This window comes from Mya arenaria, chromosome 1 (assembly GCF_026914265.1).
Source record: "Mya arenaria isolate MELC-2E11 chromosome 1, ASM2691426v1".
In the NCBI taxonomy this organism is placed as follows: Eukaryota; Metazoa; Mollusca; class Bivalvia; order Myida; family Myidae; genus Mya; species Mya arenaria.
Genome location: NC_069122.1, coordinates 36,656,472 through 36,679,743, shown reverse-complemented (window position 1 = coordinate 36,679,743; position 23,272 = coordinate 36,656,472). Strand labels below are relative to the sequence as shown.

The 23,272-nt window shown below is 36.8% G+C and overlaps 1 protein-coding gene across 1 annotated transcript; it reads left to right on the top strand.

The window, feature by feature from the left end:
• Positions 1-608: 608 nt before the first annotated feature.
• On the top strand, positions 609-10,590 carry LOC128232893 (CCR4-NOT transcription complex subunit 9-like). Its single transcript, XM_052946690.1, has 9 exons — positions 609-712; positions 4,250-4,407; positions 4,756-4,876; positions 5,360-5,447; positions 6,100-6,206; positions 6,852-6,947; positions 7,225-7,323; positions 8,894-8,985; positions 9,587-10,590. Exons 1-9 carry the CDS (start codon positions 689-691, stop codon positions 9,759-9,761), a joined length of 960 nt encoding a protein of 319 aa, XP_052802650.1. The 5' UTR covers positions 609-688; the 3' UTR covers positions 9,762-10,590.
• The last annotated feature ends 12,682 nt before the right edge of the window (positions 10,591-23,272 follow it).

The following is a 23,272-nucleotide window of genomic DNA, read 5'->3' as shown; positions in this document are numbered from 1 at the left end:
CATCTTGTGTGAATTTATATCCAGCTCGTTTATAAAGACGGACACCGCGTACTATTGAAAGGAGATAAATAAAACACGCAGAACCAAACGATAGGCATAAATAATGAAAAGACGACATTTGCCACGATATTTACAAAGATCGAGTGATTTAATCCGCGCAATTTTTTCAATATTGAAAACTTTTAGGTCGATCAACCACCCAGAATCAGAGCTACATTTCCTTTATAAAAAACGGAAATTTTAAACCTGCACAGTGATCTCTTCTATGAACAAAGAAGATCTCTGCCGCCTCGTACGAGCTGGAATTTCATCACTATCGTTTATTGGTAATGAATTATTTATTTCTATCTTATTACCTTCCCCATTTGTTTGCTTAAATCTTAAAAGTACTACCAGTACATGTTTGTTTCACGTTTCATATCTCAACACACAATATTCAAATAAATACATATTTTGTACGTGGTCACGCAATCTTAACTATTAGCACATGGTATAACGACAGTGATCATGTATATCAAAGGGAAGTAACCGCTACGTGGTGTTTGGTACGTTATAATGTATAATTTAATAATGGTGTAATTTAACCCAGTAAGTTGTTTATCAAATCATGAAAAAAGCATAACACCGGCAGGAAAAATTGTTAACATTTCACAGAAATAAATGGAGTTATTGAAGTTTTAAAGAGATAATGAGTGACATTGCAGCAAATCAGGTAACTGTTTAGCGATACGCAACATTTCTTTTTAAATAAAAACAAAAGGATAACATTAATCGCCAACGTTAATGAATGGATATATGTCATATATTTCCGTGACATATTGAATTGTTGAGCACTCCGATCAAACTTCTATTATCAATCTAGATTAGACTGATTGAACCAAGGGGTTGTTGGTTGGAGTCCCACAGCGGCTTCTTTCTCATGACCTTTCAAAATGGACACGAGTACAGGTTAATCCTCAAAAACAGAGTAGAGAGTAAAATTAATTTGATATTTTAACCCCCTCCCCCCCATCTTAACAATTGTTTATTTAATTTAACAAAACATTTTAATAGCCGTAGTCACTTAAGTAAATGTTGTTGATACAAACTTTTATAGGGAATCATTCAACATTAAACAATTATTTAAAAAAATATACATATGTAAACAATGGCCCAATTCCCCTCCTGAAAAGTGTAATATACTAAGTATATATTGTTTTTCCTGCCCAAAGCCTGCAAGCTACTATAAACAACTCTTACATGGCTACCATTTTTTTCCATAGTAGCCCTTCAATTACCAGTAGCCATGGCAATACACAAAAGCTTCTGTCTACATAATCCCTAGGTAATACTTCCTGAAGTATGGCAAGTATAATAGGAGGTCTTACAAAAATGTGTCCAAGCTGTCAAAAATAAAGACTTAAGACCTCCTGTCTGATAAGAGGTTTGGTGGTTTCTGTTTGGTTTGGGAATACAAATTTGGTTTAACCCGTATTTATTGCAGAAAAAAATGAACAAAGTAAATAAGCATTTGACCTTCAGAAATGCATAACATACATACAAAATAAGAATTGATGAAATGCATAAACAGTGAGTAAATCACAGCATTGAGAATTAACCATAATTGCAGGGCTCTCGCGAGGGGGAGACTTGGGCGAAGTGGTCGCCTAAAATTCCCAGACTTCGCCCATTTGTATCATCAAAGCATATTGTCATTATGTCAATCAGCAAGTATTTGGCCACTGTCCCATTAGTCAAAACATCGCAATTAGCCATTCATAAAATTTGGTAATCTCCTAATCCGATAATTGGGCCGTGTCATCCAATTACCGAAACATCGCCAGTAGGCAGAGCTATTGAAAGTTAACCAATCAGAATGTACATGTACATTGAGAAGACCCTGATCAAATGATATAAGTTCGTTAAAATGAGTAAAAAAAAGTAATTGATTTATGTATTGAAAAAAACAATGCAAGACATTTTAAACATTGTTGCTTTTGAAGCAGACGGTAATAGCCATCTCGGGCCATCGGCAAGGTGGCGCTAAGAAAATCAATAACATGACGTATCAACCAATATTTTATTGGTTTAAGTGAAATGTTCATGATAAAAAATTAAATTGTAAACACAAAAATATAAAAAAAAAATGCTTTATGTAAGGGTTTACTTCCAGTATTTTTCTTCTGTTTTTGATAATTATCAAAAAGTCGGCGAGATCGCCATTTTGTCAGAACACAGGGCTCTCGCGAGGGGGCGACTTGGGCGAAGTGGTCGCCTTAAATTCCCAGACTTCGCCCATTTGTATCATCAAAGCGACATTGACTTCGCCGAAAAAAATAGCACATTGTAAATCTGTCAATCAGCAGTCTTTGGCCACTGTCACATTAGTCAAAACACCGCAATTAGCCATTCATAAAATTAGGTAATCTCCTAATCCGATAATTGGGCCGTGTCATCCAATTACCAAAACATAGCCAGTAGGCGGAGCTATTGATGGTCAACCAATCAGAATGTACATTGAGAAGTCCCTGATCAAATGAAATAAGTTTGTTTTAATCAGATTGAAAAGGCAACATAATTATGAAAAATCTTGTTAAGCATTAAAAAAGTTAAAAAGTAATTGTTATATGTATTGAACAAACAATGCAAGACATTTTAAACATTGTTGCTTTTGAAGCAGACGGTCATAACCATCTCGGGCCATCGGCAAGGTGGCGCTAAGAAAATCAATAACATGACGTATCAACAAATATTTGATTGGTTTAAGTGAACTGTTCATGATAAAATGAAATGATAAAAAATGATTTTTAAACACAAAAATATCTTCTTTTTTTGCTTTATGTAGTGTTTACAGTATACAGTATTTTTAGAACTCCTGTTGATGACTTTAAAAAATCGGCGAGATCGCCATTTTGTCAGAACATTTTTCAGAGTTATATATTTCAACCTCCCATTATGTATTGGTTAAAATTTCATCAAGAACAGTGATTTAAATGTCATTTGGTTCTTAAATGTCAGCATATTGAAAATTATTTAGCCAGAGACAAGCATATAACAGCATAGCTGAATGTGATATTCGTACCCATCCCGAACGTACCAAAATAAGATTCGTCCCCCTACTATATTGACAGTTCATTTATAAGGTCATTTTGATTGTTTCAAATCCTTAGCTGTCTTAGTGTTTGATTCATTTTAGATGCTATTTGGAGATAAACTATGTGACATTGACAAATACACTTTTGCTGAGCCAAAAATGATACATTATTTGTGAACATTTTATATAGTATAGTACTAAGTAGCAATTAATTTGAATGTGAATGTAAACTTAGGTGTGTGGTATGGCATAGTTTTTGTATCAGGTGTTACGAAAAGTATCATTTCTCCCTAAAGTCTCCCCACTTCTCCCTAAATTGACTGAAGGGAGAAGTCACTTCTCCCAAAAATTTCAGCCTAGTGAGAGCCCTGGAACAATTTTCCGAGTTAATTTAATTCATTTCTCAACCTCCCATTATGTATTGGTAAAGTTTTCATCAAGGACAGTGATTTAAATGTCATTTGGTCCTTAAATGTCAGCATATTGAAAATTATTTAGCCAGAGACAAGTAAATAACAGCATAGCTGAATGTGACATTCGTACCCTATCCCGAACGTACCAAAATAAGATTTGCCTCCCCTACTATATTGGCAGTTCATTTATAAGGTCATTGTGATTGTTTCAAATCCTTAGCTGTCTTGGTTTTTCATTTCATTTTAGATGCTATTTGGAGATAAACTATGTAACATTGACAAATTCACTATTGCTGAGCCAAAAATGATACATTATTTTATATAGTTATAGCAATCATTTTGAATGTGAATATAAACTTAGGTGTGTGGTATGGCATAGCTTTTTATCAGGTGTTGCGAAAAGTATCACTTCTCCCTAAAGTCTCCCCACTTCTCCCTAAATTGACTGAAGGGAGAAGTCACTTCTCCCAAAATTTTCAGCCTAGTGAGAGCCCTGTAATTGGTTTTACTAAGTCTCTCTTCTGTACAAACTTTGATTCAACTGTCCAAGTACTTCACCTTATTTTTCCCCAAAAACCAAGAAATATGCAAATCATGTTATTATCCAAGTTGTCAAATTGCACAGACCTATAAGGCTTAATAGTATTTGGGCTTGTTAAACTGAATCTTTATTTGTGTCTGTTTTGGTCTTGTTCATGAAAAAATTAAAGAAACATTATGAAAAATTGTTGTTTCAATAACTAGTCCTGTGTTCAATCTAAAGTCTCGCATGATGAACCCTGGAGCTGCTCCCCCCACCTCTGGGTCTGGTAGTCTGATGGCCGGTTCTTCCATGTCACAAGCTGAAAGAGAGAAGGTTTATCAGTGGATCGGGGAGCTAACGAGCCCTGACACACGAGAGAACGCTCTCCAGGAACTCAGGTTGGTTAAACATTTGTGATTTATAACATAAGAACCAGAAAATTGTTTGTGAAGTATGCAAACTGTTAAAAATTTTGAGTTGTTGAAAGGTTTGTTTATATTGTTCAAATGAAGTTCATAGCAATCTACATGTATTTGTTTGTAGAAAATTGGTGTATTTGATAAAAAATACTGATTTATAGCATACATGATATTATATATGAAAACTGTATAATTAAGATGATACGACAGTACCATAATTTGACAAGATCATTTGGCAATATAATGTACATGCAGATATTTTCAGGTCTTTTGGTCATACCCAAAAATGGTAAATTTTAACTAATGGCGCATGTACTGATTTTGTAGCAAAAAGAGGGAGGTTGTGCCCGACCTGGCTCCGATGTTATGGCACAGTTTTGGGACAGTGGCCGCCCTGTTGCAGGAAATAGTGCATGTGTACCCTGCAATAACGCCGCCACATCTAACGGTACGTGGAAATGGACGTCACATTGGATTATGATTTAAATCAATTTGGTATAGTCTCAAAAAATCAACTTGCCAAAAAATGTTGCTTCAGAGAATTATTTACAACGTAATTTCGAAAACATCATAACAACAAGTGGAGTCTTTCCTTCGATGACTTTGGTGGTGACCTTTTGACCTATTTTCTTTTTATTGAGCAATAAAAATTGGACCTTGAGTTGAAATTTGAAGAAACACAACATTATTGTTCTTGTAAGAATTGACAACATTTTTTAACCCACTCTCTCTCGTGCTTTTAAATCTAGACAAACTGTTTTGTAAACAAATTTCAATTTCATCCTAGAATGATTTTGACATTGTTTCTTAATTTTAAAGCAAAAGCAATGAACTTTAAAGGGGGAAATTGTCTGGTAAAAATAGATCAGGTTTTGGACTTTGAGAACAAGAAGTTGAACTTTAAAAACATACTTGTTGTTTTAACTTTCAGGCACACCAGTCCAATAGAGTGTGTAATGCTCTGGCCCTCCTGCAGTGTGTGGCGTCACATCCTGAGACACGCTCAGCCTTCCTCACTGGTATGTTCTATATAGTGTACAAATCTATCATATAACACGGCTTATTGCTTGAACTGTTTTAAGCCCCTTTATTGCAGCTAACTGTTTAGTAACAGGATTAAGCTTATCCAGCTGTTTTTGTTTTGAAATTTACTGTATTATGTTTTCCTTTCGAAGAGTGTCAACACCTCTAACTTACTAAATAAGGTTCTATTGAATCAGATTTAAATAAAGTTGTTATTTGTGTAAAATCCTAAAATTAAACACTTTAAACCCGTACTGTTAACTTTTTTCAAGAAATAAGTCCATGTTGTTGTCACTTAAGGTAGTAATGGCTTGTGTGTTTTCCAGTGATAGCTTGGTCCTGCAACAACTTTAACCTTGGCCAAAGCTTAAGATACATGTATATGTTAGCAATGTAGAGTTATAACTGTAAAGATCTTGTTAGTATGGTGACATAATATGACAAAGAGCGTTAGTAGCCCACTTTAGATTTTTAAATATTTCTGTCAAAATGATGATGTACCATTTGCTGTTTGCTTATAGATATAAGTTTGTAAATGAATTCAACTTCAACAAAGTTAAAAAAAAAAGCTGGGAGCATAAAATCAGTGAGTGAATCCCTTTGAATCTGCTGATACCCCTTGATTCTGTACATGAACACTTTTTTCAGCCAACATACCACTGTTTCTGTACCCCTTTTTACACACGGTGAGCAAGACGAGGCCGTTTGAGTATCTGCGTCTTACTAGTCTTGGAGTTATAGGAGCACTTGTCAAGGTATGACTTTGTCTTCGTTTAAAATGCAAGTTTTTTTTTTATCAAACCCAGCTCAAGTATTGGGTTAAAGGATATATGTATGAAATGAAACTTTCTTTATATCCACCCTGATTGAAGTATTCAATGGAAGAATCTAGCTTTTGCTGACCCATTTGTTTGTAACATATCATTTTGCTCTCTGATTTATACGTGTGGGGATAAGTTTGAGGTTTGGATATCGTAACTATGAATTACATGTTTCACAGACTCAGAGCTTAACCAAAACATTTATTGATTACCATATCCTCATATGTTTGTAGTCTCTTTTGTGTAGCCTTGTTTGTCTTGTTCTGATGGCCTGCATATAAAAAATGGTTTTGTTATAAATTGTATTGAATCAGCAGTTTTAGCCATTTCTTATTGATATTGACAAGTAATTGCTCATAACTAAAAAGAATGCCAAGCTATGCACATGAAACGCAGTAACACTCAAAACATGTATAGTAAGTCCCATAAATTGTTGAGTTATATCTTTGGATGGTCTTCACAACTTTGAACTTTAGCAAAGCCCAGAATTCTGGCTTTGGCAATCATTGAGTTATCCTCTTTAATGGTCTGAAAAAAATGTTTCTTTATTCCATAACAAAAAAAGTTTTTTCCTCACAGACAGACGAACAAGAAGTGATCAACTTCCTGCTTACCACAGAGATTATTCCACTGTGCCTACGAATCATGGAGTCAGGGAGTGAGCTTTCAAAGACAGTGAGTATCAGCCTATAAGAGATGGATACTGCCAAACATATATGTTATATGGATAGATATTGCCAAGAATTTCAGCAGTATGGATTGATATTGCCATACATTTGAGTCATATGGATATACATCGCCATACATTTAAGTAATATGGACAGACATTGCCATACATTTGAGTAATACGGATAGATATTGCCATACATTCTCAGCTGAAAATCTGTTGTCTGTAGTGTGTGGGTTTGAAAACTGCAAAATATGTCCAACTTTCCGATGTATTGTTTTTAAGGTGGCGACCTTCATTCTCCAGAAGATTCTCCTGGATGAAACAGGACTGTCGTATATCTGTCAGACCTATGAGCGATTCTCCCATGTAGCCATGATTTTGGTAATATTTCAAGCTTGTCCTTATGTACCATGTTTTAGAGTGTTTTCTTTGGGTTTGTATAATCTTAAAATTTTATCATAATGGTCTCCAGTAGGCAGAGGGTTACGACTGTGCATAATACTGTATAATATGGGGGGGAGGGGGTCAACGATTTGAGCAGGTTTTTTACAATGTTTTGCCACACAGCTAGGGTTGATTAGGTCTAGGAAGACTTTTATTTGTGATTGAAACACACTAGCCATTTCGTGGAGAATATTAACATTTCAAAGCAGAATATGTAAAACGAAACATTTTGAACAAAACACTTACTTTTCATTGCGTTTTGACCTTGACCGAATTAAAACTCCAAGTAAACATGTTATGGGTAGCTCTCTTTACTCAAACACAGTGAATTTCAAATGGTTAAACAAATTTCACTCATTAATAATTAAATTGATTTACTTGTGTGAATTTTTGTCTCTCCGAAAGCCATTTCATTTTAGTGGAAATATTAAAAGTGGTGCATGTGCTCGTTTTCGTCAAGCTATAACCACCCTCTGTATGGAGATAATCTCACGGGTAGAAACGCTTTCCATTTTTATGGAACAATTTGTAAAATGTTAATATATTTATGTCATTTATTACGGTGCAATAATTTCTGTGTGGAATGGTGCATTTAGTAACATGCTGAACTGTGAAAATAGTACCATACTGAACTGTTCAATACGTACTAGGTCAAATCATGCAAGAGTACCATGCGGATGAATAACATTGATATTTCACCATATGCATGCCCTCATCTTTTCACATTGTTTGTGTCGACATGATGTCCTTTTTATTTATCTCTATAACTGTATTTTATCACAGTTGACAATGCTATGCAGAATATTTGTTGAAATTTAGTGAATGAAGGAAATGTATTTGGCTGAGTGATGAAAGAAAGCAATATTTTCAAGTGAAAATATAACTTACTGTAAACACCAGTGCAATCATTTTTATCTTTACCTGAAATGTGTTGGTTTCTTTTATGCTACACATTAATACAGCGAAACATACATTACTGTTGTTAAACAAAAAATCAAGTAAAATAACTGTTCGAAAATTAATGTGTTTTTGCTTAAACCATTACTAATGGTTTAAGATAAATGGATAAAACTTCAATTTTTCAACTTAAATATTAAAATATGCGATCTGATATTTTGTCAGCAGTCTTATATAACTGGTTTTCATGGATTTTTCGCAAAAATTGGCTCGTTCCAAGACAAAAATTAATAAAACTTGTCGAAACGTTCAATCTGTGAGAGTGCAGCTTTACGGTAAAAAGTTATATTATCTTCCGAAGTATCTTCCGTAGTAAATTCTCTCAACGTGAGGCATATATTGGTTGCAATGTCGCAAAAAAGCAAGTTGAGGTATTGTTGTATCCTTGGTGTCTTCAACAGTGTTCTGTAAAAATGTTCAAGGTAATGAAAGAGAACTTGGTTGCAAAAGACAAAATATACCGATGTTTCTACTTAAAACCAAACCAAACAGAGAAGCCTGCTGTCTCTCCATGATGTTCTTGTATTTACATTGGTTTGAAATTTTTCAGGGCAAAATGGTGCTGCATTTGTCCCGTGAGCCATCGGCAAGATTGCTTAAGCATGTTGTGCGATGTTACCTTCGTCTGTCAGATAATCCCAGGTATTATACTTCATTTGTTCGTTTGTGTGTGTGTGTGTGTGTGTGTGTGTGTGTATTTACATTTGTAAGTCATAAAATAAATATTGATTTAGAGTGATAGTCGCTGATAAATGAAATAAATCTGTAATTTGTTGTTCTCAAATTGCTTTCCTTGACAAACAAGTATGTTTGAAAATTATTTAAGATATAAATGAAAAATGGAATTGCCCATGTGATCATTTAAAGAAGCATAACTCTATTACTCTTAAATCCCTAGGTAACTTCACTTTGATATTTTCTATTATGTATTTTTAATAATGTTTTAAAGTGTTTTGGACTGAATTTAAAACTGTATTAAACTGTTGGAGATACTATCTGTATTAACGAATTGATCGCTTATGTAATGATTAGAGGACATAAAGTAAGATATTAATGATTAAGAATGGGCAGAGTGGGCCTATGCTTATAATTATGCGATATATTTTTTTTTTCACGAATTGATATGGTCAAAATTGAAAACTTAACCAGGTTTTCGTCATGATTTCTTTGTAGCATCATGAATCCCCCCTATAATCTTAAACCAAAAATTGCAAAAAAAATTATGTTGGTATCTTTTGTACAGAGCTCGTGAAGCCTTGCGCCAGTGCTTGCCAGATCAGCTGAAGGACAGCACATTTGTCAACTGTCTCAAGGATGATAACTCCACGAAGCGCTGGCTCGCCCAGCTCCAGCAGAACCTAGAAACTCCGGGTGTGCCTGACCCACGAAACCCTGGCATGCCACTACATCAACAGTGAGGGGAGAATGAGAGGGGGAATTAGGGCTTACAGAAAGTGTGGGGAAAGGAGGGGAAGGGGGATAAGAGAGGGTATTGGGCCCCCAAGGATATGTATGGGAAAGAGGGGGGAAAATAAGTGAGAACTTAAAGGGTATGCCTGACCCATGAAGCACTAGAATGCCACTGCAAGCAGTGACAAGGATAATAAAGGCATGAGGGGGGTTAAAAGCAAATTTGGGGGGCAGAGGGGAGGGGGGATAGGAGATAGGGTATTGGGGTGTGCCCTAGGGTATTGAGGGGAAAAGGAGAAAACAGTGTGGGTACATAATGGGTATGGCCTACCTATGAAATCCAGGCAGGGGAAGATTGTTTGCCCAAAGTAAAAGGTGTGTATTGGAAGGATGAACGGGTGTTGGAATAGTGAGGTTGTGTTCCACTCGTGAATCAGGGCTTGCTCCTGCATCAACAGTAAAAAAAAAATGCAAAAAAGATGTTTGAGTGGAGAAATGTTTTTCAGGATAAATATAAAATCCTTGCAAACTGTGTGGCAAGGGAGAGAAACACTGCAAGAATTCAGAAAGTTTCAAATACATGAATTCCCACCTCACAGCCCCCCTCTGGATTGCAACCTTCTCAAGCAATATAGGAAAATGAATTGAACAAATTCTTATAAAATGATCTTAGGTTGACATTCATTGTCAAAATAATTGGCTTCTGTTGAAAACTGTTTAATTATGCAAGTGATATAATGAAATTCTGTTTGTGTGTGTTTGAGATGGTATGAATATTGACAATAAGTTATTCCAATGCTGTAATTTATGTGTTGTCAATAAATGTTTTAATGTCGACTCATTTCGTATTGTAAGATTTAGCCCACTTGAGGTTTTTATGCCCACTTGAGTATTAAAACCGCACCATCCATCCCTCTTGTGTTTCATGCCCTGCCTGTTGTAGGTATTATATAATTACTTGGCCCAAGTGTTCAGTGTATAAAGATTATGTGGCACAAGCAATGTCTGGGCCCTTACTTCCGGTCAAGGTCATGCTAACAGGTTTATTGTGGAAAGTGAAGTTAACTGCATGGTACTTTAGGGGCATTTGTGACTTCATGTAAAAGCTCTCCTCATACTGGTATTGAATATTAGTGACTGCATGTTATAAGTCAGTAACAATTGCCTTAAGTTTTCTTCTCTAGAACTTATGGTAACAGTGAACCTGTTTGAGATAACTGAATTCAAAGTCTCCATAGTGAGGTATTGTGATAAGTCCTTGTTTGTAATACTCAAATATATGATTTGAAGCAATTTTATTGATAAAGGTCACTGTGACTTTGTAGGGACAATAGGGGTCACCAAATTGTCAAGCTGATAATCAAATTGGTAAAATATGAATGAGAGTGATCTAGTGGTATAGGTTTCCGCCTATCACACTAGAGGTTGTCGGTTTGATCACCACCTGGGTTAGAGTAATCTAGTGGTATAGGTTTCCACCTATCAGGCAAGATGTTGTGAGTTGGATCACCACAAGGGTGAGAGTGATTTAGTGGTATCAGATTTCCGCCTATCACTCGAGAGGTTGCAAATTCAATCACTTCCAGGAAACTTCTCTTCACTTCTCAAAACGGAAACGGACACAGTAATGATTTCTGCATAAACAGATCGAGATTCAGTGAATTATTATCAGTCTAAGTCAATCCCTTGTCAAGAAAAATAATATTTTACTTTATTTCGGTTAGTTTTACATTTTTTCGGGTAACACAGACATTATTTATATGATATATTAAAATCATTAACCATTGGAATGCAATTGCAGTGATCTTGACCTTTTGACCTATCATCTACTTTGCTAATGGTAAAATCGCCTTGACCTTATATTGTTTAGCCCAAAACTATAATGGCGGCCATCTGTTTGTCTTGATCAACATTAGTGTGCACCCAAACAAAATCTTAGCCTATTAATTATGGTAATTAAAATGAGTATATATCAAATAATTGTGAGAAATAATTTGAATACTAGGACCAAAATGTATTATGCTTACTAAGACTTTGAAAAAAAAGTAATTAAATCAGTGTGTGATTATGTTGGAATAAAAAAAAATAGGTCACAAGGTCAAATACTAGTATTTAAAAAGAAACTCTTTTGAGTTCAAATGGCTACATGGTAATGCGGACCATTAATTAACATTTAATTGCTTTTTGATTTAAGATATTAAAGGCACGTTTTCCATTCAGAGGCCTACGGTCATATAACTCTGAATTAAGCCCCTTTATGAGATTAGAAAAAGAGAACCTTTTTTCTTGGATTCATTTATAATATCTTGAACATAGATCGTTGAATTTACACGTTGACATACATGCCATATCCCCCAGCGGGGGGGGGGGATATCCCCCGGAATTTCGACCTATCCCCTGGTCCCCCGCTGGGGGATCCACATCCCCTGGAATTAAAAAAAAAACTTGCTTAAGGTTGACAGTGGAAAGCATCAACAATATTATGAGTGTGAAATTCCATGAAGGACCATGATGACTCAGTCCAAAAATTATTGTAATTTGAGTGTATTTCTGTATTTATTCTTGTATTATAAATGCAGATATTGCGCAAGTTTTTCGCCGCGTAAAAATCCCCTGGTGTAATATCAAAATCCCCTGGAATTCAGACCAAAATCCCCTGGGAAGTCTCTCAGAAATATGGCATGTATGCGTTGATATAATTCCACAAATAGATATGTATTGCAAACAAAAAGTCTCACATGCTGTCATTTCTCTCAGATAAAAACGATTCAGTTCGAATAATCGAAGCAAAGGTAAACGACCCTGTCATGCTTTAACATTGCTTACTTTTTTAGAGTTTCGCCCCTTTGTTAACAAAGATTGTGGATGTTTAAATTTCAACTATTTTCTGCATCGGTTGTTTTAAAATAAAACTGCATCAAGGAAAATCAACGTATCTGAATAATATTAAAATATTTTGAAGATTCCTGTGATATAATTAAATTAAATAGTTTTACGAGTAATAAATGTGTTATGATTGTCATAAAACTTGGCCAGACTATTTATCATTAAGAAACTAGGTTTAAAAGTTTTGGTAATGTCGGTTTAAAAAAAGAAGTTATCTAGCTCAAACTTCCAATAACCGTTACGCCACCGTAACCATTACGTCAATCGGGGAATCCCAGCGTCAATATAACATATATTGCTAGCAAACCATTCGTCTTTGACCAAAGGAACTGATGTTTTAAACAACATTTTAGTGACAAACAATGATTCAGATGCCTGTGGGTCAGACACCACTAAATTAATTTCCGAGATTATTAAATTCACCAATTTGCGTGCAAGATAACACTGATTTCTAGTGCTTCATAACATCCAACATCATATATGGAGAGAAAACTCCACTTGAGTACAAAATATTACACATCGTTAGAAAAAGTTACGTTTCTCGTAAGGGAAAACAAATGGTTGAACGTAACCACTGTGTTTTCGGTATAATGACAGTTTCCTGTGAACGAGGACAAACAATGCGGTGAAAAAATGTAAGCGATAAAAAATAGATCAAGTAGATCCAGCATGTTCAGCCTGTTTTTTGAAAACACATACCACACGAAATACTTCTACAAATGTACGGCATACATCCGAGGTTGTTTTCGATTGGAAATGACCGAGGTGTTCCGATTGAGCTCCTTATTGCATCAATATTATATGTGTATGCTTATAAGATTAATTCCTTTAAGAGGGCATGATGTGACACCATACCAGAGGCAATGCCTTGAATATATTATTGCTACTTCATTTGTATATACGGAGTTCCCTTGTGCGTATGCATTAATTAATTAACAAATAATTTATTAATTATCGGCGTGATGGGTGATCCAAAATGTTTATCTTGTATTGCTTAAAGGAAACATTTAATAGCTTTGCAAACGCTTATGTTGTCAGAGAAAAAGAGAGTCGTGCGATAGCACCCAATTAAATAATTTCGCATTTCCCTCATTTCAAAGGCAGTCGCATGACTTTAATTTTTTGGTAAGTACCTACTAACTGAATATTTACGGGGTTTTTTGTGGTCTACATAACAGTTTGTACCCACTACCCCACTTATTTGGCAAGCCACTGCTAACAATCCCCGCTTCACCTGATTAAAATAAAGGTCGCTGCTGGTCAGAAAAACTAAATATACAAAAAACTTGAGAAATACTGCCTTCTCATTAGACACATATTATGTTGACCACTTACACAAAAGAATGCGTCGCATAAATCCATTTATTTGTGTAAGTACATACTAACCATCTTTAAAGGTCTAGTTTAAGGAATGTTTGGCATGACCATTCCCTGCTGTGCATCTCCTGCTAAATGCACTAGGGGCCAATTTCCTGTTTATTTGTTTTCTTGGCTCAGGGCCATTTAAGGTTCTTTTCTATAATAAAACATCCAAATCTGCACAGCAGGATATTCAGATCAGGGATCTGATAAGACAATTTGGCAATTAGATTATTAGATTAAGATCAATACACAGAGGTTGTGTACAATACACGTTTTTGTGTGTGTTTTTGTTGTGTACAATACACTTTGTTTTGGATGGGTCACTTATAGAAGGATTAAACTAGGCCTTTAAACATAACTTAAGGGCCAAATACTCCATACTCAATGATTAAATCGAAAACAATTAAAAAATACTTAGTCGGTATTATTGCTTTACACATAAACTATACAATGTTAAGTAGTTGGTAATTTTGTTTTATCTTTAACATATTAGATAACAATGAAATTGCCAGCATTTTAAATACCAACCTGAACCTGGAGTCTGTAAACGTTCCCCATGTTTGCGTGTCAACGTCCTGTCATTCTCGTTCACCAGAGTGGTGATACTATGCGTTAGATTGATCACGATCGAACCTCTGATGAATGAGAATGCGTCCTGTATGTTCGTGTATATTTAACATAGATTCGTGTATATTCCACATTCCATGCATACTGCACACAGCGTCGTGTATTTTCGAAAAAGGTTCGTGTATTCCACAGATCCGTGTATACTGCGCATAGGTTTGTTTATACTGCAATTATGTTCATGTATATTCCATATAGGTTCCTGTTTTTCCCTGTAGGTTCGTGTATATACCACAAATATTCGTGTATATATGTAGCATATAGGTTTGTGTATATCCCACATATGTTCTTGTACATGTATATCCCACTAAGGTTTGTGTATATACCACGTACACTCGTGTATATACCATACAGGTTCGTGTATATACAATTGTGCCACATAGATTCGTGTATTTATGTATCATACAAGTTTGTGTACATTTGACAGAGGTTCGAATATATACCGTATAGGTTCGAAATTTACCCTATAGATTCGTATATGTACCTGATAGGCTCGTGTATTTACCCTATAGATTCGTATATGTACCTGATAGGCTCGTGTATTTACCCTATAGATTCGTATATGTACCTTACAGGCTCGTGTATTTACCCTATATATTCGTGTATGTACCTTACAGGCTCGTGTATTTACCCTATATATTCGTGTATGTACCTTACAGGCTCGTGTATTTACCCTATAGATTCGTATATGTACCTGATAGGCTCGTGTATTTATCCTATAGATTCGTATATGTACCTGATAGGCTCGTGTATTTACCCTATAGATTCGTATATGTACCTTACAGGCTCGTGTATTTACCCTATAGATTCGTATATGTACCTTACAGGCTCGTGTATTTACCCTATAGATTCGTGTATGTACCTTACAGGCTCGTGTATTTACCCTATAGATTCGTGTATGTACCTTACAGGCTCGTGTATTTACCCTATAGATTCGTGTATGTACCTTACAGGCTCGTGTATTTACCCTATAGATTCGTATATGTACCTGATAGGCTCGTGTATTTACCCTATAGATTCGTGTATGTACCTTACAGGCTCGTGTATTTACCCTATAGATTCGTATACATATATATAGATACATTATTTATACAAAGTATCACGAGCATTTAAATGGTTAAACCTGGATTCAGTACGTGTGATGCTATATACATGCTTTTTGCAACAGAAAGTAAATTTCCATAACCCCTTTCTGTCTTTTAACAACTAAACGAAAAAAACAACAAAACATTACAACAAAACACAAACTTAATAATTGCACATTAACTGCAACATGATGCACACTGGAACATTTAAGTTATCTTAATATTTTATCCAAGTAAATGCATAAAAAATGTTTTTGTTAACCTGTTGAATTTAACATTTCATAAGAACATCTTAGTTTCATAAAACTTTCATCAAAAAAGTAATTTAGTTAATTACAAACCAAACCAAAAACGGTTTCAAAAACAGAATGCATCGAGTCGGGATCCTCTGTATTTACAGGAAAGATCGGACCCAATCCATCATAGAGACAGGTTATTGAAATGTTTTATGAAATATATAAACAATTAAGATTAATTTGTAATTTTGGGAGAGGTTGTAAGTTTTTAAGCAAAAGTGCTTACATTCACCGCATTTGTGTAAGAGAGTGACATCTATACATTTTACACGTAGGCAAACCTATACGTTATACACGTACCCGAACCTATACGTTATACACGTACCAGAACCTATACGTTATACACGTACCCGAACCTATACGTTTTACACGTATGCGGACTTAAACGGTTGACACGTACCCGAACCTATACGTTATACACGTACGCGAACCCATACGTTATACACGTTACCGAATCTATACATTATACACGTACACGAACCTTTACGCTATACTCATAAGCAAACTTATACGTTATTCACGTACGCGAACCTATACGCTATACACGTACCCAAACCTATACGTTATACACGTCCACGGACCTATACGTCATATACGTCTGTACCCGAACCTAAACGTTATACACTTACACGGACTTATACGTTATACACGTACCAGAACATATACGTTTTACACGTATATGAATCTATACGTTATACACGTTATACATGTACGCGAATCTCTACGGCAAATTCACAGTCTTATGATTATGGTAAATAAGCGTACCTATATGGTTTATTCATGAATCTGTACGTTGGTTGACACGAATCTATTTGGTAAATGTAGACAAATATGTATTGTATGTACAGGAAATTTTGTGGTAAATTTATACGAGCGTATAAGTATTAACACGGACCTATATGGTATATACACGAATCTATATGGTATATACACGAACCTACATAGTATTCACACGAATCAATATGGTATATATATAGGTACGTACGTGGTAAATACACAAACCTAAAATGTATGTGCATGAACCTATGTGGTATACACACGAATCTATATGTGACATGCTTTTCAACACAGCACGACTTTCAGATAATATGCTAAAAAACCACTAATACTTACATTGTGTCACCAAAAATCGGCCTTTGACAATTTAGTTAAGCGAGGAGCTATCATGAAACAAGCTTATTTGTGAGTCGGAGATTCCTCAAGTCTTAATCACACTTGAAAGGCTTAGATACCGACTTCGGCCATCCAATGTTTTTTTCCTGGCTTGCAATAAAGGCTTGAGCCATGTTTTAATGAATATCATAAGGCTAATTATGAAATAAACAAAGTGTTATGTTAAAATACTTTTATTTATCTTTAAATTTGACCATGTTAGAAACCCACTTAAGTTAAGAAATGCTTAATGAATACCGGCCACGCACATTACTCTTTTTTATATATATGGCTATACAACACCGAGTAAGTTGATCTATGATGTTTGAAGACACAATGTCATGTGCACGTACATTATGTATCACTTAAAATTCTGTTCAGAAAATATTTTAATTGCATCAAAGAATGTTGCTTTAATATTAATATCGTGGTATGCACATATTTAGTCTGAGTGTGATTTCTCATTCTAATTATGATATAATACTTTATAACGTTGCATTGGAACATCAAATCGCGCATAAAATTCTTGATGTTATAAAACAAAGTTATCACCATAGGAATTAAATAAATAAACAAAAAAGTACGCATATACCATACACGTTGTGAATTATGTCTGGAACAATTGTAGCATATTTAAATACATGTATTGGCGTTTCTTCCGTGAACAATTTCAAGACAGTTTCCGCCAATTAAGTTCGGTTTTATTAATGACGTCTTAAGTAATGCCATTTAAGTTAAAATGAATATATTAAAATGTTTGTTCAAATGTCCTCACATACAAAGTGAATATTTAATCAGCCGTCGATATATCTTTTACCTTGACAAATGACATGTGCAGGGATATTGATTTGTGAATATATTTTTTTGAACACTTGTAAATTTTCGGCGTTTTTAGTTTGTAGAATGATAAATTCGCAATGTGTGCGCGCGTGGGTGTTTGTGCAGGGGTGGATGGGGGGGGGGGGGTATAAGGAGATTCACAGTACATGCAAACCGGAATCCGTTTTCGAATTGTAACCATATGTTTAAAAACGAAATTCATAAAATCCCTCTGAGCCTGTTTTAACGTTTAAAAACAGGGTGTCGACCGACGGAGCTCTTGGTTTTGGTGTGGGGAGGTCATATACATGAAACATATAGTTTACTAACATCTGTATACGAACTATTGATGTATCTCTTTATCAGTGTAGTTTTGCAGCATCCACGTATTCGGGTACGTGTATAACGTATAGGTGCGGGTTTGTGTATAACGTATAGGTTCGGGTACGTGTATAACGTATAGGTTCGGGTTTGTGTATAACGTATAGGTTCGGGTACGTGTATAACGTATGGGTTCGGATACGTGTATAACGTATAGGTTCGGATACGTGTATAACGTATAGGTGCGGGTACGTGTATAACGTATAGGTTCGGATACGTGTATAACGTATAGGTGCGGGTACGTGTATAACGTATAGGTGCGGGTACGTGTATAACGTATAGGTTCGGGTACGTGTATAACGTATAGGTTCGGGTACGTGTATAACGTATAGGTTCGGGTACGTGTATAACGTATAGGTTCGGGTACGTGTATAACGTATAGGTTCGGGTACGTGTATAACGTAAAGGTTCGGGTACGTGTATAACGTATAGGTTCGGGTTTGTGTATAACGTATAGGTTCGGGTACGTGTATAACGTATAGGTTCGGGTACGTGTATAACGTATAGGTTCGTGTACGTGTATAACGTATAGGTTCGGGTACGTGTATAACGTAAAGGTTCGGGTACGTGTATAACGTATAGGTTCGGGTACGTGTATAACGTATAGGTGCGGGTACGTGTATAACGTATAGGTTCGTGTACGTGTATAACGTATAGGTTCGGGTACGTGTATAACGTAAAGGTTCGGGTACGTGTATAACGTATAGGTTCGGGTACGTGTATAACGTATAGGTTCGGGTACGTGTATAACGTATAGGTGCGGGTACGTGTATAACGTATAGGTTCGGGTACGTGTATAACGTAAAGGTGCGGGTACGTGTATAACGTATAGGTTCGGGTACGTGTATAACGTATAGGTGCGGGTACGTGTATAACGTATAGGTGCGGGTACGTGTATAACGTATAGGTGCGGGTACGTGTATAACGTATAGGTTCGGGTACGTGTATAACGTATAGGTTCGGGTACGTGTATAACGTAAAGGTTCGGGTACGTGTATAACGTATAGGTTCGGGTACGTGTATAACGTATAGGTGCGGGTACGTGTATAACGTATAGGTTCGGGTACGTGTATAACGTAAAGGTTCGGGTACGTGTATAACGTATAGGTGCGGGTACGTGTATAACGTAAAGGTTCGGGTACGTGTATAACGTATAGGTTCGGGTACGTGTATAACGTATAGGTGCGGGTACGTGTATAACGTATAGGTGCGGGTACGTGTATAACGTAAAGGTTCGGGTACGTGTATAACGTATAGGTGCGGGTACGTGTATAACGTATAGGTTCGGGTACGTGTATAACGTAAAGGTGCGGGTACGTGTATAACGTATAGGTTCGGGTACGTGTATAACGTATAGGTTCGGGTACGTGTATAACGTATAGGTTCGGGTACGTGTATAACGTATAGGTGCGGGTACGTGTATAACGTATAGGTTCGGGTACGTGTATAACGTATAGGTTCGGGTACGTGTATAACGTATAGGTTCGGGTACGTGTATAACGTAAAGGTGCGGGTACGTGTATAACGTATAGGTTCGGGTACGTGTATAACGTATAGGTTCGGGTACGTGTATAACGTATAGGTGCGGGTACGTGTATAACGTATAGGTGCGGGTACGTGTATAACGTAAAGGTGCGGGTACGTGTATAACGTATAGGTGCGGGTACGTGTATAACGTAAAGGTTCGGGTACGTGTATAACGTATAGGTTCGGGTACGTGTATAACGTATAGGTTCGGGTACGTGTATAACGTATAGGTGCGGGTACGTGTATAACGTATAGGTGCGGGTACGTGTATAACGTATAGGTGCGGGTACGTGTATAACGTATAGGTGCGGGTACGTGTATAACGTATAGGTTCGGGTACGTGTATAACGTATAGGTGCGGGTACGTGTATAACGTAAAGGTTCGGATACGTGTATAACGTATAGGTGCGGGTACGTGTATAACGTATAGGTTCGGGTACGTGTATAACGTATAGGTTCGGGTACGTGTATAACGTATAGGTGCGGGTACGTGTATAACGTATAGGTTCGGGTACGTGTATAACGTATAGGTTCGGGTACGTGTATAACGTATAGGTTCGGGTACGTATATAACGTATAGGTTCGGGTACGTGTATAACGTATAGGTGCGGGTACGTGTATAACGTAAAGGTGCGGGTACGTGTATAACGTAAAGGTTCGGGTACGTGTATAACGTATAGGTTCGGGTACGTGTATAACGTATAGGTTCGGGTACGTGTATAACGTATAGGTTCGGGTACGTGTATAACGTATAGGTTCGGGTACGTGTATAACGTAAAGGTGCGGGTACGTGTATAACGTATAGGTTCGGGTACGTGTATAACGTATAGGTGCGGGTACGTGTATAACGTATAGGTGCGGGTACGTGTATAACGTATAGGTGCGGGTACGTGTATAACGTATAGGTGCGGGTACGTGTATAACGTATAGGTGCGGGTACGTGTATAACGTATAGGTGCGGGTACGTGTATAACGTATAAGTTCGGGTACGTGAATAACGTATAGGTGCGGGTACGTGTATAACGTATAGGTTCGGGTACGTGTATAACGTATAGGTGCGGGTACGTGTATAACGTATAGGTGCGGGTACGTGTATAACGTATAGGTGCGGGTACGTGTATAACGTATAGGTTCGGGTACGTGAATAACGTATAGGTGCGGGTACGTGTATAACGTATAGGTTCGGGTACGTGTATAACGTATAGGTGCGGGTACGTGTATAACGTATAGGTGCGGGTACGTGTATAACGTATAGGTGCGGGTACGTGTATAACGTATAGGTGCGGGTACGTGTATAACGTATAGGTTCGGGTACGTGAATAACGTATAGGTGCGGGTACGTGTATAACGTATAGGTTCGGGTACGTGTATAACGTATAGGTTCGGGTACGTGTATAACGTATAGGTTCGGGTACGTGTATAACGTATAGGTTCGGGTACGTGTATAACGTATAGGTGCGGGTACGTGTATAACGTATAGGTGCGGGTAAGTGTATAACGTATAGGTTCGGGTTTGTGTATAACGTATAGGTGCGGGTACGTGTATAACGTATAGGTGCGGGTACGTGTATAACGTATAGGTGCGGGTACGTGTATAACGTATAGGTTCGGGTACGTGTATAACGTATAGGTTCGGGTACGTGTATAACGTATAGGTTCGGGTACGTGTATAACGTATAGGTTCGGGTACGTGTATAACGTATAGGTTCGGGTACGTGTATAACGTATAGGTGCGGGTACGTGTATAACGTATAGGTTCGGGTACGTGTATAACGTATAGGTTCGGGTACGTGTATAACGTATAGGTTCGGGTACGTGTATAACGTATAGGTTCGGGTACGTGTATAACGTATAGGTTCGGGTACGTGTATAACGTATAGGTTCGGGTACGTGTATAACGTAAAGGTTCGGGTACGTGTATAACGTAAAGGTTCGGGTACGTGTATAACGTATAGGTTCGGGTACGTGTATAACGTATAGGTTCGGGTACGTGTATAACGTATAGGTGCGGGTACGTGTATAACGTAAAGGTTCGGATACGTGTATAACGTATAGGTTCGGGTACGTGTATAACGTATAGGTTCGGGTACGTGTATAACGTATAGGTTCGGGTACGTGTATAACGTAAAGGTTCGGGTACGTGTATAACGTATAGGTGCGGGTACGTGTATAACGTATAGGTGCGGGTACGTGTATAACGTATAGGTTCGGGTACGTGTATAACGTATAGGTGCGGGTACGTGTATAACGTATAGGTTCGGGTACGTGTATAACGTATAGGTTCGGGTACGTGTATAACGTATAGGTTCGGGTACGTGTATAACGTATAGGTTCGGGTACGTGTATAACGTATAGGTTCGGGTACGTGTATAACGTATAGGTGCGGGTACGTGTATAACGTATAGGTTCGGGTACGTGTATAACGTATAGGTTCGGGTACGTGTATAACGTAAAGGTTTGCATACGTGTATAACGTAAAGGTTCGGGTTTGTGTATAACGTAAAGTTTTGCATACGTGTATAACGTATAAGTTCGGGTACGTGTATAACGTAAATATTTGCATACGTGTAAAACGTATAGGTTCGGGTCCGTGTATAACGTTTAAGTTCGGGTTCGTGAAAACGGATTGGTTCGGGTACGTGAACTCAAATAGGTTCGGATACGTGCATAACGTATGGGTTCGGGTACTTTTTTACATTTAGGTTCGCATACGTGTAAAATATATAGATGAGTATATTTGTAAAACGAATAGATACGGGTACGTCAAATCGTATAGGTTCGGATACGTGAAAATAAATAGGTTCGGGTACGTGTAAAACGTGTAGATTTCCGTACATGTATTTCGTTTAATAATACAATATAGTTCCGTGAACATGCCATATTTTTGTATGGATCATGCAGGTTCAAAATACTATCTTTTTGTTTTCTCCTTTCCACAATAATAGAGTTCATACCACACCATATTCTGTCATTATAGTTGGAAAAATAAAATCTAATACACTGTATCATCTCAAATGTTTAAGTTAAGCTATCTGGACAATGCATGTTTCGGTATTTCATCATTTTTTTATCAAGTTCGTGTATGTATAAATATATCAAGTTCGTGTATGTATAAATATATCAAAATCACCCGTACCGTCATGTCTGGGATTTCATGAATTGCACAATAACTTGAAATATATTATTACAAGGCCATCCTTAAAACATGGTTCTTTGCAATGGCTCAACCGATACATCGAAAAAGCCAACTATATATAAGGTTTGTAAAATAAATTACAAGAAAAACAAACCTGTTTTAAATTAAGTTATAAAGGAAATTCATAATTATGCTCATCACTTCTTGAGTTTTACTCACAGTCTTAAAGCTGCATTCTTAACAGATTAATT